Source organism: Ostrinia nubilalis, chromosome 1, assembly GCF_963855985.1.
Source record: "Ostrinia nubilalis chromosome 1, ilOstNubi1.1, whole genome shotgun sequence".
NCBI lineage: Eukaryota > Metazoa > Arthropoda > Insecta > Lepidoptera > Crambidae > Ostrinia > Ostrinia nubilalis.
Genome location: NC_087088.1, coordinates 10378202 through 10399241, shown reverse-complemented (window position 1 = coordinate 10399241; position 21040 = coordinate 10378202). Strand labels below are relative to the sequence as shown.

Genomic DNA, 21040 nt, shown 5'->3' with positions numbered 1-21040 from the left:
TCTTTTAGCCAGTAAAGAAATTATTGCGTTTCGCGTGTACCTAATACATAATAACCAAAGGCCTCAAAAACACGTTAAGCTATAGGTACACATTTGTATAGTGGGTGCCATATTTACTCTAAAAAATCCGGTCAAGTGCGAGTTACATATTGTTTATTGACGGTTCTGTTTATAAATATTTACTTTTTTATAGAAAAAAATCATAACCAACAGTAAGGCTGTCGCTGCTACATTTGGATGTGTGTAGTAGAAGACTTTCGTTTCGAACATTGTTAGTAAAAAATACATCATCCTTCTGTTTGACTCATGCACGTTTTCACCATCAATCCCTACTTTTTAAGTGACCCCTACTATGGTAACACTATGAATTTTGTTTTCATAGGGGTCACTTAAAAATTAGTTATTGATGGTGAAAACGGGCATCAACTCCTAAAATATACTTTATCACATTTTCGGAAAATAAACCCAATTTTCTTATCCCCAGGGCTCAAGTCCCGAATGCTGTACCGACAGCAGCGGGCTGGAAACGACTGGGGCGCCAGTGCCCCCTCCCGGCCCCCGCTACAAGCTGGCCACGGAAGGCACCCTCAGGGTGTGCTGCTTCCAGCATACCAGGACAGTGGTCGTGAAGATTCTGGCAGCCAAGTTCCTGAGGCGGTGGGAGACCCATGTCCTATGTCTGCATGAAGACAACATAGTATCCAAAACGGTAAGATAGTATCTTTTCACACACTTAGCACATTTTTGGGGAACTAAAATCAAAATCGAGATATGGGCTAAACAATGTTAAGACCTTAAATAATTTTCTTTAATCATTATAGATCGCGCTATATTATGACATTAATATACTTATATAAGAATAGTTTTAAACTTTTGTCGTTCTCTAGTACATTATTTGTTAATTAAAAATGACTACACCATTAACAATACTGCAACAAAGTAGGTATTGATATATTCAACACTAACTAACAAAGAGAATATGTTATTTCAACAAAAATAGAGAAACACGGGTCTCGACTTGAAATGGAATTCGAAAATTTAAAATCTTATAAGTAACATGTTATTTTCTGAATGAAGACCACCATTTGTTGGCAAATTGATTTTCTTTCTAGCTGTTTTGACAACATAACAGAACTTTTTGAACTATGTTTGTGATTTATCTTCAGGTATTTGCTGTCAATGCATGAATATTCTTTACACAAGTTATAATATTTGCGATCTTAGCCCTGGTTAAATTATAAGGCACTGAAATTAAATAATATGGATCACATAACGTGTGTTTTTTCAATTGGATCTTTATGACTTCTAGAGTTGTCTACGAGAAATATCAGATCATTTATTCTGATAACTTACGTACTTGAATGTCCAACGTAGTAGTAATACAATTAGTACCTAAACGACTCCATGTAATAGAATAGACATAACAACAGTGATAAGAGTTTACTATTCCACAACAAACAATATTATGCGGAATATTACAAGTTATATCACAGGAAACTATGACGATTTCAGCTAATTGTTTGTTAGCTGAAATCCTGTAGAATTATTCTAATGAGGAAAATTCTATTAGAACTAGTCATTAGTTGCTCATAGTAAACAAATTCTGGACTTATATTATTTTAACGTATCTCTCGTGAACTGTTTATTTAATGATAGAGTTATTCTTATTTATAATGGACAAATACTTCTTGAAGTTAGACCCAAAGTTTTATGTTGTTTATCCTTTATAAATAGTTACAGTTCCACATATTTTCCTTATAGAATAGGCATAGGATGATGTTTCGTAAGTTGTTTTCTTAATAATAATACAATTTCAGTAACTTCCGTTTCTATTTCCTAATCCAAATCTATAACATTGACACGTACAAACTGTTTTTTCCGTTACTCAAAATGCTTTCACTACAATTGAATATTTAAATAGCCTGTAATCTTATTGACATCTGTACAAATAATAAATATACGTCAATTCGATTACTCATCACGCGATGTTATGCGTAATTGTATAGAAATTCCACTAAATCCTTTAGAAAATGTGGGTAAATGACGACAGCGGGTTATTTTTCAAAATATTGTATTACATAAGATACCAGGTGCTTGATGCCGTCGTCCGTACATTTTGCCAGGTAAATTTGATAAAGTTCAAAGTGGATGAACAACTCCGAAATACAATTTGCTAAATAACAGACAACGTGATGGACACCTCACCTCCCAGTTCCGCCGGAAAAATCTGATAAAAATTTAGTAACGAACTTCACTGCTAGTTTAAAAATGGAAGCTTATTATTTTAATGAACCACTGTGCTTTTCACAGAAATAAAATCTAAATAAAGATTGTCGCTAAAAGTGTTGTTAAGCCCAAATCTCGGGCAGAGTTAAATCAAATCGGAAAAAAATTCCATGAAGTCCAGGAAAGCTTATGAAGAAAGAAAAATTTGATTTTTTCGAGAAAATGTAAGCACTCCATTTTTCATTTTTCCGTCTAACCTTTTGAACGAAGTCTGTCGTGTCAGCTAGTTTTCTTTCTATAAATACTATGATTTTTTTACGAAATACATATTACGAATTGTGAAATAAAACATTAACTCCATCCACATCTACGATGAAATATTTAATTATTTCACCCACCGGTACGGAGAAAATTATACAGTCAACAAAGCAAACCAACATTAGGTATACCATAGATAAGAAATCTCACCTTAGCCATAAATAAAATAGAATCGTCCTTGTTTGATATTTTTTTATGTAAAAACATCCTTACACTATTATTATAAAGAGGAAAGATTTAATTGCTGTTTATTTATACTGAATAGGCTCCGGAACTATTGGACTGATTTGAAAAAATATTTTACCTTTAGAATTCTACATCACTCTTGATTAACATAGGCGGTACGAAGTTCGCCGGGTCAGTTCGTTATAGTAAATACAGCTTTGAATCGGCAACACCTTTAGAACTCCAAGGTTAAGACAAAGTTCAGCCTCACGGGAGCTTTTGGGAGGTATAAATAAATACGCGTGTGTCTCCGCGAAAAATGCAAGAGTGAAGGTCTCGTGAAAACCTTTAGAAGTTCTTCAGTTAAGAACACATAAACATAGGCATAGAACGGTAGCGTCATTTCCCTTTTTTAGTTTAGTTAATTTATTCTAATTTTACGTCTCTTACGAGTAAGTGTAGGATAGGTTTTTTGTATTACTTGCACCGAAAGCTAGTGTTTTTCAAATGGAAACTAAAAATGTTATAATCCACAAACTGAAATAAGTATATTTGGCAGAGTAGTTATAATAAGTAATCGTTATGTAAGTCTGAAAATTATAAATGTCGGGAGACGCAGACGAAACAGTTTAAGACTCTGATGCAATAGATAACGGAAGTAGGTATTGTATTATGAATAATTAAAGTGCTATTTATATATTTTTGATGTACTAAGTGATACTATAATTATATTATAACTATAATATGATGAAACTTTAGAGTATTATTGTTTATAATCCAGAATAACATATAGGCTATGATTTATGACGATCTGTGACAAACGAAATTTCATGCGGGCGAAGCCGCGGGCAAAAGTATGCCATAAAACTAAAAAAATACGATAATGTTTTCGTAAATGACTGTTAAAGAGTTTCATGTGTATTAGTTTTGATTTGTGACTACGACTCAAATGACGCAAACACATGTTGCTATCGCTGGAACGTGCATCTTGCCATGCGCGCCATTCAACTTTTTAACTCAGATATAATATAATACCTACCTACTTTCGCTTACAAAATCTAATTACTTCAGGAATACCTGAAGCTTTAGTTTGCGTTAGTTCAATTACACCCTACTTAATGGTACCACTAGGAAATGTAGTCACCTGCCTCAAGGAAATAGAATTTGTCTTTTTGATGAGAATATTTTACGACGACATTGTGGGTATGATATGAATATTGATGCGGAGAAAGAAATTCTGCTTTTCTTCATAAACACTGTACATATTATAAGTATTAGTTACGATTGGGCTGGTGGCATAAAAGACATACAAAGAACGTCCACTTAAGAACACAAAAGTGCATATTTATGTTTTGGTACAACTCAACAATTAAGAACAATTTGTCAATTTCTGCTACACGTGCCGCTGTGATGATACAACGCAACTGCACCGCCAACAAGCATTGATAGAGGACTTAGGCAGAGTTGCACCATCTTACTTTGAGCATAACTATAACGTTAACCGGTGTTTTTGTATGGAGTTTGACAGACTTTTTGACGTTTGTTATATACTCAACATCAAATAAACCGCACCTTCCGCGACGCGAACTTTAACGATTTTCTTCTGACACAATCATGGTACCCCAACAATATTGGTGTTATTTGAAAGGCCAATAAATATCCTTAAAGAAAAACACATTTAATTTCTTAATAAATGATTAACATATACCATAAATGTGACTTGAAAAAATACCTCACTTTGGGCCCACCTATGGGATCAATTAGGCCAATTTTTATGGTTATAAAACCAAATAATGATTTCACGTGTCCTCTTTAACAGATGGATAGCAATTAAACCCAACTTAACAGTTTTATAGCCATAAAAGTTGGCTCTAGCGTAACTACCTATTTTTTGAAGAAGTGACTCTGGATTCTTCTAAGGACACATTTTTGGGGTAAAAACCTTTCCTTTAATGAAATGAAGGTTAGAACTAGGCTTTTAAATGGTACCAATATTGGTGGGAAGTGGGGATGCATACGTTTGAAAATGCTTGTAGCGGGAGGTGCGATTTATTTGACGTCGAGTGTAGTTAAAGTAAGATGGTGCAACCCAGCCTTAAGCTGTTCATTAAGACAAGCAGTTACAATGACGTCTGGATTTAAATTAGACGACAGCAATTTAATTTTATCGTGAACCCCGCCGAGGTCAATCAGATAAGAGACTCCGTGCGTCACTACATTAGTATAGTATTAATACCAATACTGTTATTTAAAATGTATGAAACCATGTACTTATTCGAGTTTTCCACGTAGATAAACAAGGGAAAGAATGGAAAAAAACAGTGAACTCATAATCTCTCCCTACCTCGATATCATTAAGGGATTCCCACTGCGATTCATTTTGTTTATTACTATCTATAAATTATATTCTATGTCTATAGTCACAATCTAGATTTCTCCAATAAAACTCAACAAGTGAAAGCCGTTAGTCCATCGCGACGAAATTACAAGAAAACAGGAGCTGAATGCTAAGTATCGACTTCTGTTCGGTAAAAATGAAATCTGGATTTTTTTATTAATTCATTTTTCAATTTCAAATGAAATGTGATCGAATTTTCAAGAAAGGAATTCCAATGCGAGAAGCACTGTCACATGTGGGACACACTGTGGGAATTCCACATTCCCTGTCAAAATGTTTCCTAGCCTTTCGTTTATTCTATGTTATACATATTCAATATTGTGTTAGCAGTTATTTCAGTGGTTTACCGTTCGATATATTCGCGTGCACAAACCCAGCAAGGGACAAATCGTTTGTATCATACTATGAATTTTTCGTCCTGCACTAACGATTGCTTAATTTTTTTGGTGAGTTAAAAGGTATTTGTAAACTTTTATAGATGATGATGATGAAATGAATGGGTAATAAGATAGGATGTGACGTTCAATGTAAAAGAAACATTTTTATCTGAAATAACTATTATTAAATGCACAGTCCATAAGCTGAATTTATCTTCGCCGTTATTTAGTACGTCATTTTGTTTTATGTTTAAAGTAAACTAAACAATTTTTAACTGTATAGAGATATTTTACGTGCTATAAACAACCAGTGCCTGCTAAAAATATTCAATGTAACAAACAAAACAACATCTCTTCCGAGAAGAAATAACTGTGTTTTATTACTTTATAATTGTGTTAGTGGCACGGCAACTCTTTTGCTCTAATATCGGACAGGAAAAATGATGTTCTTGTAACTAATAGCAAATGGTTTTAGTTTCATGATACGTTTGGCTTGGCACACATATTGAAAGTATTATTGGTAGGTACCTACCTTATTTATAGACGTAATATATTGATAATTATTAAATATACACCCATTGTTTACTTTTCCCCGTTTGTTTATAGGTAACTTATTAGGAAAACGGAGTGCTTTACTGGACGAGATAACAAAATAAATAAATTGGGCTTTGAATTTCCTAAAACAATTTTCTAGTCAATGCATCATAACAAAAGTCATAAAATTTTCATTTACTAATTTACAAGTTTTGAAAATTAAGTGAAACGTTTTAGGTTCAAAAGTTATTGTATCGTTAGATATCCTACAAAGGCAGTTTAAATGAAAACGCATGCAGGCATCGTTTCAATAATTTAGATAAGAGCGTTATCACGATATCGCAGATACGAGCGCTATCTTTTTATCATTGAGCAAATTGCGCCGGAGTGCATGAAAGAAAGAAAACGTAAATGTTTGCGTTACCTGCGAAGGCGGATCTTGGTGTTTCAAAACAAAACGTTCCCATTTGACGTCAGCCAACACAAGGAAAATACTTTTAGCGTCCTAATATTGGGACTTGGAACCGTGTAGGTGCAGTCAACAGCCAATCTAATAAAGGCTATTTGGAGATTAGCTTGTCAACCAGTCTAGCTTGTAGGTACTATGGATAGGTTACAGACAACGATATAACAAATATTGTTTATTATAACAAAACATTCAGTCTAATACAAACAGATAAAAATCTTATATTCATGCACATACCTATTAACCCTGAAAGTTCTTAAGTAAAACATAGCTTGTACCTAACAGATTGTTGATATTGACACCAACCATGTGCATACCTATAGCTACTTAGGTGTTAACTAATATTTGTAAATCCTTTCAGAATAGGTAACAAGCACAAAACTCTGCAGAACTTTTTATAAATTTCACTTTTTACTCGTTTAATTTTGCTCACATCATTGAGGATTTTTGTGAAGGGTATTTTTTGTGAAAGGCTTATTTGTTACTGTCTTTTCCGTGACTTGATTGCCATAAGGCTGAGTTCACGCTGTCCGTATGTCCCGCATTTTCCTGCAATTCCTAGTAAAGCTGTTTTCAATAGGTTCAAAAGCAAACCTAATTTCAGGTTCTAACCGTAGGTAATAAACGTTGGCATTTGTGGCCTCGGCCTAGTGGGCACAAAGTGGGTTAAACGAAACGTTATCAGTAGATTAAGCCGCATGACCTGCCTCATTTTTGTCAATGCATCCTAATTCCTACCGCTTACTATGCAAATTCTGGTGGCATAACTATACCTATTGTCAATAGAGAGAATTTATTTCTTTGAAGATCGGTTTGGCGCAGTGGTTGAGAATTTGACTAGATGTAGGTAGCTAATATACGTACCTACCTTTATGTTTCTATCTATAGAAAAAGTATTGTGGTTTAACTGATGCCCTTGGTCAATATCACCCTTGACTGATTTTTCCAGTCAAAAGTGTTTTGGACCGATTATGAGTTTTGACTGTTATATATGTTACGGTTAATGTGATAAATTGAAAATTATGAATAACCGCCGGTTATTATGAATAATTACCGACAGGCGAGGTAAAAGTGATAAATTAATCACATTTATTAGTGATTATTTCATAATGTATCCTTAGTACTAACGACTATCATAAAAGAGAACACCGGCTCGTGTACAGCGCTCATGTACAGCCTCACACTTTAAACGTTTTGATATCATACCTATATTAATATAATTTGGCAAAATGAGTTTGGACTGTTTCTTGCGTTACATTACTTTACCATAATGCCTATGTCACCGTAATATTGTGAATTCCGTCAGATTATAATCTGACGTAGTTAAATTACAATCTAACCTAACCTAACCCACTGTTAGTTTACAATCTCACGCGTTATATTATAAACTGACGGAGTTCACAATTTCGCGTTGACACCTATAACACATTATTTTGATTTAAAGTGAGAAACAGGTTAAGGTGCGGCGGGGGTGGCCCTTGGGCCACCCCTAAGCCGCCTATTTAGTTTTATACACACATAAATGATCTTATATTAATCACATTTACCAAATCATGTGGTAATTATTCATTATAACCGGCGATTATTTTCACATTTATTACTTTAACCGTAACATATACAAATATCAACAAAACGCGATAGTGAACAACCTCCGTCTTTCTTAAAAAGTCGGTTAAAAGCGTAATTTCAATAAATTCAATTATACAGGGTGAATAGAAATCGTTGGCATTTTGGCATCAGATTTATTCAGTCAACTGCCAAATGTAATAGTGGTTTCGCCTGATTTAAAATTAGTCAAAATTCATACAAGTGTTAAGATTAGTGAAAATTAATTGGAAATCATGAAATGTGTTATGGAAACCATTTGAAAGTGTAACGTTTATGTAATTTGTGCATACAAAATGATCACACCTACTTAAATACTACAGTAATAATGCTTTTCAGAAATCTAAGTATTCTTCAGATAAGAGATAAACAGATACTAAGTATTAGTAAGGTAGGTGTCATCATTTGTATGCACTGTTCTTTATCATGTTTTTCATAAATTCCTAGTAATTTTCACTAATCCTTATTTTCAAGTATTTTTGGACTGATTGGTAAAATTGTAAATCTAGCGAATCCACTTTGGCTGATTTTTTGCAGTCAAAAGTGGTTTTGACTAACGTCCTTAACACCTTTGCTGCGGCAGTAACTTTCTAATACTTTCCATTCCTTCGGTACAAGGTCAGTAAACCTGGTATTAAAACTTACATTGTGGCGGCACAAGGCTTAAAGACCTTGTAATATTTAAGATATATTAATTTTATTTTTGGCTTCATGTTATTAGATATTGTGTTTTTTTTCTTTGAATATTAATAATAATGCATTTATTGACATACACCTGAAGGCGTTCGTGAATAACTTGTTTAGTATAAAAATTATAGCTATATTCAAAATACAAGGCTTATGCACCCTGTGCCGCACTGAAGTAGGGAAGTCTGGTGGGTATTCTAGGGATGTGAAATACAAATATCGATAGTTTAAATTAAGTTTTAATAAAAATTTAAAAAAGTAACAAACAAAGATGTTTTAATAATTTAGTCTAAATATTTTACAAATAAGACATACGTGCATAACTACTTAAATAAGCTATATTTAAAGAAAACATATTATTTAATAACATTTAGTTACAAACTTACAACTTCAAATGTTTGTAACGAAAAACATTATTTAAATTAGCAATAAATCGTGTATCAAATTAAATTAAAATCAATTTGCAGTTTTGATTTTGTTTGTTTCTCTTGACGCCATGTCGACATGTGCGTTTCTTACGAATGCGAGGCAACACTGGCTGCACGAAGCTAGCGTGGGGTGCGGTACCAGGTGCGCAGGGTACAAGGTGCTTCGACCTGGTTTCGCATTGTGAAGACATTTTATTACTTCCGTGCGGTACCAGGTCTAAAAACCTGGTATTAAGGTAGGTACATCATTGGATTCTATTTTAAGAATACATCATAGATATATATTCATCACTTTCCTACACCGGACCCAATTGAAGTTATGCCTTTCGCACGACAAAGAAGACTATAATTTTCTTAGCCGCACGGTAAGCGAGACGTACACAAGGTCTATAGACCTGGTTTCGCACTCAACGTGTTAATACCACTTTTGATTGAAAAAATAAATAAAAAGTAATATTGACCAAGGGCACCAGTTAAAACCACTTTTGACTGATTTTGAGTTTTGACTGCAACATAAATAAAAGTCCAATTATTGTTATAATTGTTAATACAATAAATAAATATGCTTGAATGAACATAATAAATAAATATACTTGAACTTTGAACCAAAATTGGCTCTACATAGCTATTTCTGACTTTTCAATAGTTATAGCTCCTGATAACGAAAATTCGAAGATAGTTCTGCAATTACACCCTATTATCTAAAACCTATCAATAATGTAGGTACCTAGGTCCTGAAGAAAAAAGGTAATCGTATCGCCAGGTACACAAATCGTTTCTAAGTTATTATTCTTTATATTTTATTTATCAAAATTTGCAAAACATTTCCACTGATCTTATAAGTTTCCTATAACTTATCTTACAGAGTAAATACTGTTTATATGTAGGTATAATATAATATTTGAGAATCCAAGTCCACGCATTTATAACATGCATACTTATTTGTGCTACTACTACCTGATTGCAATTTATCTTGACTGGTGGATCTCAAATTAGTTGTCTCTACTCCAGAGACGAAAAATCTTCCAGCCTGGATTCTCAGGTTCAATACCCTGATGGGACACACAAAGTGAAATGGCGTGGAGTGTATAGTTCAACAAGGAAATTGAAGACTCAATCAAATCTACTTTCGAATAAATATGTCGGGAAGGCCCAGACTATTGGCCGATAGTCCGAATGAGCTTTGCCCGCACACTAATACCCAGTAGGTTGCGTCCCAAAAAAACATCATGTTTTTCAGCGTAGATGCGATATTATTGAATTCATATCACTAACGTATATGTATATATATGTTACGGTCAAAGTGATAAATGTGAAAATTATGAATAATCGCCGGTTATTATGAATAATTACCGCATGATTTGGTAAATGTGATTAATATGAGGTCATTTATGTGTGTATAAAACTAAATAGGCGGCTTAGGGGTGGCCCAAGGGCCACCCCCGCCGCACCTTAACCTATTTTTCACTTTAAATCAAAACATTATGTTATAGGCATCATGGAAAAGTAATATTATGCAAAAAACATTCCAAACTCATTATGCCAAATTATATTAATATATGATATCAAAACGTTCAAAAGTTTGGCTGTACACGAGCACGTACACAAGATGTTGTTCTCTTTTATGAAATTTGTTAGTACTAAGGTTGAATTATTAAATAATCACTGTTAAATGTGATTTATTTATCACTTTCACCGCGACTGTCGGGAATTATTCATAATAACCGGTTATTATTAATAATTTTCAATTTATCACATTAACCGTAACATATATATATACCTGACGTAGAGACCTAGGGTTCTTACAGCTTACTTTTCGATATGAGAAGTTCATTTATTTATTTGACCCTCGTTATCTGTTTGTGTTTATCGTTCGGATCTGTCTGTGCATGTGTCTACGTCGTGGTTTCATTACTTCACATGCCTCGCATTCGATTAATATGCGTCACGCGAGCTCCGCTGAATGCGGTCCATACCTTCATCATCATAGTAAACACTACGCCATGATCATTACACACGCAGTGGCCTAACAGTTTGCTTGCCTTGTCACACAATGGATCATCAGTCATGATTACAATAATCCATTGACTTTTGCAATGTATTGTTGAGCTTTAGTGAACAACAAAACTAAAAGCATACTTATTCACTTTTTAAACATTATCCCTTTTATGACCCAAAAATTTAACAACGTAATCAACATACAGAACCTTTTTATTGTAATAGTTTTTGTGCTTATAGTCTATTAGCTGTGCCCTCAAGTGTGAGTTCAGATTTCACAATAGGCAATTTAGATATGGAATATTTTAATTTTAAACACATTAATGATCCTTTACGTGCGTCACAGCCACAAAAATACGATAGTTAGCGGTATTAATAGTATAAATTATTTATTTAATTACCACCTAGCATATGTAAACTAAAACAAAAGGCTATAAATTATTTGCATTATATATTTTGTAGAATAGTTTTAGAATGAATGTTATCCAAGTCGATTAATTCATTTTGTTAAGCACAGGTAAAATAGAGTCGTTTCTTTTACGTTGCTTCAACTTTTACGTTCCGTCTTTATACATGTCGGGTTAGTAAAACTTTACATCTATTTTTTAATGAATTTATGAGTATTAACCTTCAACAAAACATGGGGATAACTCTTACGAAAGTAGGATTTGGTACAGTTAATCTCTTTTTGCAGTTAACGGGCTATTTATTATTACACATTACGTACCCCCAAAGATCCTTACTCAATAGATTGATGCGGGCTTGCTACGATCTACTAAAATAAAGCTATAAGTATAGATTTGCTTTCAATTGAAAATATCACGAACTCGAGTACTCATCTTGTAACATTTTCTATAAATATTTGTGTGTAGACAATAACACGGCTACATTTACGTCATCCTATAATCTTTTCATGACTGTCGTAATCATTTCTATGTAGTAATGGAAGTCTAACAGTCTCGTACTTACACGATACGTTTTATTTATTTATGTACCTTTGATAGCTAGCGAACAAAATCATTCCTTCGTGTTTTATAAAAATTACGTCATAATAAAATTTTAATTAGTAAAAAGATAGTTTTCTTTATCAATACCTATTTATTAATGTAACTATGTGCTTAAATATTTATTTTACTATTGAACTGTAATAGGTCTAAGTAGTACTTATTGGTAACACTGCGAGATTTAAATGTAGAAAGTGATTTGATTTTAGAAATGTGTAGTTATTAACTTTAGTTTTACTTTTAAAACAGATTACTCGTAATTTATGCGTTTTTTTACTGTTTGGATCCATGGAATTAATAACTAAAGATTGTAAGTTTTGATTACCTACCTTTCCGTGCCTGTAGCTATAAAACTTTCTTTATCAGAAAAAGGTTGTAATAAGGGCAGTTACAACACCTTTATGTGTACTACCAGTAAAACTTCATATTACTCTGGCATCAAATAGAATTTTATTTTGAACAGTGACTTCATAATAACAAGCACTTGAGTATGAACCGACGATACCCTAAAAAGATTGACGTCAATACAACTCATTTACAAACTCAACTAGGCACAACGCGTATTTAATTGGATTGTAATATTCCTGTTATACCGACCAATCTGCTGATATTTTAAGATAGACTGAATTATGTAATGCATTTCTTAATATAGGCACCTATTTGAGTTATTGTTTATAAATATCAGCATGAATTGGGTAATAAAAGGAGGAAAACATTAGTCCAATCCAAAGGGGACTATGGTGCTCAAATACTTAAGGTGCTTCTTGTATGGGAACAATTAATGCCCAATACTTATAGATTGTAAAACAGCTAATTCCTTAATAATTATGGCAGAGGTTATTTTTTGAGATTTCGACGTCACATTGGTTCCTTAATAATGCCGTGTAGTTTTATACAAGGTGTAAATGCCAAGACGGCAAAAAAATTGTCAGACCATATCTTATAATTGAAACCAATTGAGTTACATATCTTTCGGGAAAATCGAGAATTTTCCGCTTGATTTAACATTTATTTTTCTTTCATTGCATTATTTATTTATTCAAGTAGATTTCGGTTATTTTAATTTCAGTTTCTACGTCTAAATAATTTCTAACACGTGCACAGATTTAAAGCTACCTACACTAGAACAATTTCATGAAAATATTTACTTCACATTTCAGACCTTTCAGCTTTCGATTAGCCAGGCTTTTTATCTTGTTTTCATATCTTTAAGTCATGTCATAACTAATTATAAGACTTTTAGGTATGAGTTAACAAATATCTTGAAATTTTCTCGGAAGTTGTTTGTTCAGATGACATGCTTTCTTAGGAATGCGTAATTTTTGGGATTTCCAGCCTGTAATTGTATTGTAATTTATTTGGACATGTGATACAGTACAATAACACGTTACAAATATTTACGTATGACAGTTAACTACTTAAGCACCGGTAGTACAAAATAATAAAGACGTTATATTTCGTAAAACTTAGGACAAAATTATGCTATTTAATTATTACTAATTTGAAAATGTTATTTAACTACTTAATTATCAAGCTGTAGATCCTGGCTACACAGGAGTTGCAGTGGTGGGAACGAGAGGTGGGAATAGTCCCGTAACTACTTAATTAGGTAGTATATTTTTTTGTTAAGTAGTGTTATGAGCTGGTGGTATGGTGGGTCACGCATGGTGTAGTTCACCAATTATCTTGCTCTCTTGGAATTGAATTGCTCATTATTTAGTTCAGAAATCACTAAAACCCGTCTTATAACCCATTCGTCATGTTACTTTTATGCAATGGGCAGATCAATAAAAACATGCAGAATCTTTTAAACTTACATGAGTACCGATCTTCCTGGGTCGATGGGTACAGTAAGCCGATATCCAAAGAGCATACTGTGGCACAAGGGCTCTCCGAGTGACCCAGTATTGCCAGTATGTTCGGTTGGCGACCAAACGGCCGTGCGGACAGGGCATTGCTCTGTGACACGACACGACTGCGACCCGACTGCATTCACAACCCAAACTTAACAGCCAGCACATTTAAGAGACGATAGTTCTAACAATCGTGCAGCGAGCTTAATTTTTCTTGGATTGCTATTACTATTGCTTTGGTTATTCGTACCCCACAAATAATAAATGGACTGCGAATTTGAAGCTTTTCTCTAAATAATCCGATCATTGCAAATGTTGTGATAGGGATAGAGATATGCGATTTTTGGTTTTACGAAGGTAATACGATAGAGAATAATACAAAGTAATAAAAACCACCGGTTATAGGGGCATTTTTTGGAGAAATTTATCAAATAACCAAAAATACACGAATTTAAAAGCAGATTTTTTTCAAAAAGTATCACTTTTTATTATTTGTTGGCCTTTTTTGTGTATTTTATGTATTTTTTTAGTATCGCCTGTTATTTAGCATTATTACTGTTTTTATTTTATCAGGATATACCACTTGGTTTAAAAGTTATTACGTTTTCTCCAAATAAGTAATTGGAAGAAAAAAAATTCTATAAAAAATTTAAAAAAAATCTCAAAAATTTTTTGGCCTCTTTTTTGTCGATAAAAATAGGTCTAGTTTCATCTATTTTCATATGTACACTTTAACGTGACTCACACTGTATATAAGATAGATAAGATACATATTTGTATTTTCACTCAGGAAAAACTGTTTCCCAGATATACTCGTGCCGCGGACTAAAAGTAATTAAGATAAAGTAAAATTACATGCATACTTACTTTAATTAACGTGTTAAACTTTGAATGGGTTTGCGTATGTGTATGCGTAATGTATGCAGCAATCTAATTATAGTATGTTATTTCTTTGTAATACAAAAAATAATGGCTCAAAAAGTAAACTAAGGTTTTTAATATAACTCAGGTTCCTATTTGGCTCCAAAACAAAAAAAAATTCTTGCTTATATCTTTGCTCTACGAACCATCATACCACATTTGTTAGTAGGTACTTACTTAGTGATCCCAGGGACCTCGTTGACCTAAATTTCCTTTATCGGAACGTGTAATCGACACCCAAAATTAACCTCGTTTGATGGCGGCATCATAATTGATGGGTTTTCAGTTAGAGTAGGTGTATTATTGCTTCTGACTTCCTATTTAAACTGTTAATGAGCCATGGTCAATGATAACGTCATTGAACAATTGTTTTGAAAGTCCAATTTTCAAGCAATGATTTACTAAAATAGGTCGGATATTTGTAACAGTATAATGCATAAGTAAAACCGTTTTTAATATCCCTACTTTTCAATACCTAATTCTATTTACGTCAGTAAAAGTAATCTTAATTTAAAATAGGTACCTACCTAATTGTGGTTTCCGTCAAATGGTATTTCCATTTACCGTTTACCTCCCTATGCACACATTATCGAGTGGATTGACGCCCGTATTCCCAAACGATGCCTGCTTAAGTAAAGCAGGAAATCGAACGCACAGCGTTGAATAGAGCCCTGTGATTGATTCGTATGTCCCTGTGCGTTCACGCGCACTGTCAGACCTCATAGTAATGTTTGTGAATACGGGCGTTAACCACTGACCCTGAGTGACCCTATTATTATAATATGCTTCTCTTGTTTCAGCCTTCGGGTCTGCTTGAGAAGCCACTCTCATACAGCTGCATGCAGGAGGTTTATTGTATCTCACGGTGGGATTCAGCGAGGAAATACTGCTTAAGGATCGTAATGCCTCATGGATCACTATTATTACAGGTTGGTTTTGATCTGTTTTTATAATTAGCATTTGTGACAAATATTCGAACTAAAATGATACATGTAGAGTCTGTAGTAAACAGGTTCAGCTTATTGCAATAAAAGCTAACCACTGAAATCGAATGCATATGATTCGATTTCAGTGATTTAGTTTTTTTCTGAAAAAAAAGACAGTCAGGAATCGAGTCTGAAAGTTTTGAGAAAATCAAAGCTTGTAAGATGCCGGTCAAAGTGTCACTTAATGGTTAAATTCTGAGAAGTAATATCACACAAGGATGTGGTTTCGCTCGCCTTCGTTTTACCTAAATACTGATCAAAATTTTCCATCTACCCTGGGATCCTAAGTGTAAATAACTGAATTTGTAACACTAAAGACCATAACGATAGCGACTCTACTTGCGCATTAGCTAGGTAGTAGGTACCTACCTATTTTTTTTTCATTTTACTACAACATACATTACCTATACAAACACAAAGACCCTCAAGTTATACTACTTATTGAATTATCTCTAGTTAGATTAAGTTAAGCCAAAGTTCGATTGGTTTAATTTCGAAAATCCCAGTGTAGGTAGGTAACTAAATAAAATATGACTCTACTATGTTATGACTCCATCTGGGTTACAAAATAGGCTACTTGATCCAGATATCATATGCGACCACATATTATTGTGGACTGTAATATGATACCTACTCAGTGGTTTAGTGGTGTTACACAAAAATAAATATTAATAAGCACTAATGCAAATGTTTATGATCATTTTAATTAAAAATAACTAGGATTTATTCAGTACCGATCTTCAACTAATACCTGTGTAAAGTAATGTATAGTAGAAGTACCAACCACAACAAAACTTCATTGAGGAAAACCACTTTTAATTTATTAATTAAGTCACTTTCATTGTTTAAAATGCTTCACAGTAGGTAATCATTAACCTACCAACCACTAATTCATACTGATCGTTGGTTATTTGTATTCCAGGCTAACGATGTTTACACAAGAGACCAGTGGTATCATTCCATTGTATGGAGGGTAAGTTTACCCGCCCTTTGAAATTCATTTTGCATTTTCAGGTAGGTAGATATAATTTTAACTTCATTTTCTTTTTTACAGAGGAACATTATAAGATACCGACATTTCCTAACGAAGTCTGTAAGAAGAGAGGTGGTGCTTAAAGAATTAAAGGTTTGTTGCTAATTATTTTTAAATGACGTTCTTTACACGAAGGAAAATGTACCTACTGTAACTGAAAATACTGATCAATATCTTGTTTTTTGTTGTAGAATATGGTTGATTTCGTTATGACGACACCGTTGCAAGACGAAAGCGTTACTCGGGCGCCTTTGCAGATACTCACAGATTTATTATCAGAGGTAAGACAGAAAATCTCATTGATCCTACTAATAAACGTACTTTTGTAGAGGCTGAAACATGCGTAAACCAACGTTCTTACAAAAACAGAACAACGTATGATTAAATAGTGTGCGTAGTTTAAATATAACAATTTAATGATTGCCGAATACTTATATTTGATAATAAACATATACACAGCATAATGTGTGCTCACAGAGTTTAATGTGGTGCACTTGAAACGTTCGTGATGTTTTCATCAAGCGAGTGATTGACGTCGGCGCTGGAGTCGACTCGCTAACAGCGCGCGGGCCAACATAAACATTTGCTAGTTTTTACAAGGTGCCTGCGTAAAGGATAGCCTTAATCATTTTTTTACTACTTTACATACATCTCAAGGAATACACGATCCTCAATATTTAACGAAAGAATCGTCTTGTTAAGCAAGTAGGTACTCAGGTACCACTCAACTAAGTAGGTCCCCGTGATTATGGTACGGTGCGGGAGGGTCTGTTTTTGTTACGTCAATTTTCAGCGAGACTTCAGATGTGTTTCAGACATGTTACCACTCATGTCACCCCTCCCGTATCACTCCATTATTTGTAACCTACGTACAAAATCTTTAGAATATACAGCAAAATCGTAGGTTATTGATCTTCTTGTTTTTCCCAAAAGCAATGGATTTCATAAATCTACTTATATCATGCGTAGTCTCATGAATGCTTTTACGAACTGAAAACTACACCACAGGCGAAATCTGGTTGGTTATAAATAAGATATTTATGAGTATTATACTGATATAGAATGCTTGTTTTAGAGAAAGGAGAGCTCGGATTGGGAGGAGTGGGCGGAGAATGTGACTAGCGCGGCGGCTCCGCTTCTGGCTGAGCGGTGTGCTACGGGCGAGCTGTGTGCGTTGCTGGCTCGGCTTTGTCGGCGGAGGCCTAGAGCAGCGCCGCTGCCTGCGCTGGCGCCGCCGGTGCGACGAGTGCTCACGAGAAACGTGGACTTCGCTAGGGCGCCCAACGCTCGGCAGCTCGTCAAAGATTACATTAGGTAAACATCGAAATGAATACTAAGTAAATAAGTTATAGCTCTTTAGCTTTACTCCGCGTTTATTTCGGGGTTTAACAGAAAGTATCGCACCCATAGGTACGTCTTCAAGTATCAATGATGATGTAGAGTTTTCATAAAGTAACACGAGAAATTATTGTTTATGCTTACTACATTATGTCCTCCTTTTAGATAACTATCTACGAGTATCTATCCAAATAGGTACGTACCTAACAAAATGGTTGATGATTAAATTAAAGGACAGAGTTTAAATATTAAAATTCTAGCCTACATATTGGATATGACGGAAATAAATGGTAATAATATTTCCATATATTTATATTAACTGTTACAATGAGTAGAGTAGTGCGTAACTGACGAACGTAAATTCACAATGACCACTTACTTACGTCACACTTAATACTTTTGCAAGTAACGTACTCAGAAACACGAGAATTTTTATCATCGGCAATATACAAGTAAAAGTCACAAAAGAGAATGACTTATTTACATTAGCTACTTATTTACTTACCTCATAAATGAGCGTCATAGTAGTTTGTACTGTAGTACTGTTATGTAAAGGTTACGCAAAACATTTGTTAAATATATTATACAAGTTAAGTGTAGGATGTAGTCCAATTGATGAGATAATGATAGAGCTACCTATTTGAAAATGCCTACAAAGACGAAGTTCAGGCAATGTTTTTCCGATTATGCTGAAAAACAGTGAAATGTATCCGGATTAGATTTTCACATTTAATTTATCAAGCATTTCAGAATATTAAAATTTCTTTCTATGCCTATCAAGTAAAGTTAGTTATTTATACTTAGTGTAGGGGGAAGTGCACCTGAAATGTTGAACTTTTCTTTATAAGATTACTATGAATTTCATGAAAGAGCGTGGGTTTTAGGCATTAAATACTGCCTACATTTGAAAATCTATCTTTACAATGCCTATATCTGAGTAGGTAGGTACTTACTACTTAGTTGTCAGAGATCGTAAAATGTAGAGTTGTGCCAACCTGTCTACATCATTTCAAAAAGTTACATACAATTATTGATTTATTCGCTAAGTACAAACAGTAAACAGGTAGCAAACTCAATAGCTGAGGTCACCGTGAAGGACAAAACTGATAAGTGACCATTAACTGAGCCTTATTTAACATTTGGCCCATCCAAACACATTATGAAAGATACACGTCTGAGTTTTATCTGATCGGAATAACAAATGAGCCTCTTAGCCTCATTTGGTTACAATTCAGGTTAGTTTATTAGACTCATCAGGTAAATGTTAGATTTATCAGCTGTACTGACGTCAAACAAATTTTAATGTCGCTGCAAGAAATAAAAGTAGGTAATGTAAGTAAGTAAATAAATCTATGAAGGGGAAACAATTCATATACTTAGATAATGTAGCGTTATACCTATTTATTTTGCATTTCTGCAACGCGTCCTTGCCCTTAAACACGCCTAGACCTAATAATAAAGTACGAATGACGCCTCAGTTTCTACTGTAAAGTGCGCTTGAAAATTTGCCCGAAAACCCAAACAACGTGCGTCATAGCTCGTAAGATGGCCCTCTTAAATGAACTGTGGTCGAGGTTAACTCATTAAATTGAAGTATCTACATCATAATTGGTCTGATTGGATGACATACTAACTCAATTGTGATCGTTACCTTGCCCGTTCTAACTCAATATTATATCTCAATGTGACGCAAATAGGTATAAGTAAATCAATTAACATTAGGTCAATGAAATTCCAATCACATTAATTAGTTTTAATGTATCACGCAATTAATAAATCATTTCTGTAGGCAAAGAACACTTGATGAAACTAATCAAGCCATAGACGAGAAACGTTATGATGATACAGCTCTTCGAGATATCCCTATGTCCTATTGGAAAATTAAAATAATCGACTCTACTTTCTCAGTTCCTTGCCCCTGTCTTAACAGTCGTACACTTGGATATTTTTTTCATGGTTCTCTTAATTTTGCAGTGCGTTAAGTGCTCACAACTCGGGGGCAGCCCTGGTGCGTCGCTTCGTGGAGGTGACGCACGGCGGGCGGCGCGCCACGTGCCCGCACCCGCGAGCCGCTCCCAACCTTGCAGCGGTAGCATTAGCAGCCATCGACCACCACTACCGCTCCTCGACGGCGCCGCACGTGTGTGACGATGCTGAGGAAGAAGTACTGTGCTTCGCGGATATTCTGGAGCACATGTGAGTAGGCTACTGTCGTTTTATAAGTCCAATGCTCTCAATTTCGCGGCCGTGTGGCCCTGGTTGCCATCGACCATCACTACGGCTCCGCGACCGCGCCTCATGTATGTGACGACGCTGTAGAAGAAGTGCTGTGCTTTGCGGACATTCTGGAGCACATGTGAGTTGGTACGCTACCTAACATCGAGGGCATCGCCCTAGGCTGACGCTTCATCGGTCATTGCCCAGCTCTTCCTGACTGCTGATGATTATGTACTTTGACGCTGCGGAAGGGTTTTCTTCTTTTATCGTCATGTAGTCATGTAGATAGAAATCGTGATGTGAAACGTTATAAGGCGCCAAAGAAATGATTGCTTCCTCAATCCTTCAATAAATATAGAGTTACGATATAATTTGACTCTACTCTTCTTACGTCATAAATCTTCTCTTCGTACTTAACCTACATTTTATCTAAATTAATCTTGTAGAAGAAGAAAAATTCACCAGAAGCAAAAAATAAGCCAATAT

The 21040-nt window shown here is 34.5% G+C and overlaps 1 protein-coding gene across 1 annotated transcript in view; it reads left to right on the top strand.

The window, feature by feature from the left end:
* The window catches only part of LOC135071901 (C-Maf-inducing protein-like), a 36140-nt gene that overhangs the window by 9833 nt on the left and 5267 nt on the right, over nt 1–21040 (top strand). The window contains exons 2-8 of the mRNA XM_063965767.1: nt 485–709; nt 15781–15909; nt 16889–16939; nt 17021–17092; nt 17191–17280; nt 18075–18313; nt 20312–20533. Of these exons, the coding sequence (XP_063821837.1) occupies nt 485–709; nt 15781–15909; nt 16889–16939; nt 17021–17092; nt 17191–17280; nt 18075–18313; nt 20312–20533 (1028 nt within the window). The remainder of the gene's footprint in view (nt 1–484; nt 710–15780; nt 15910–16888; nt 16940–17020; nt 17093–17190; nt 17281–18074; nt 18314–20311; nt 20534–21040) is intronic.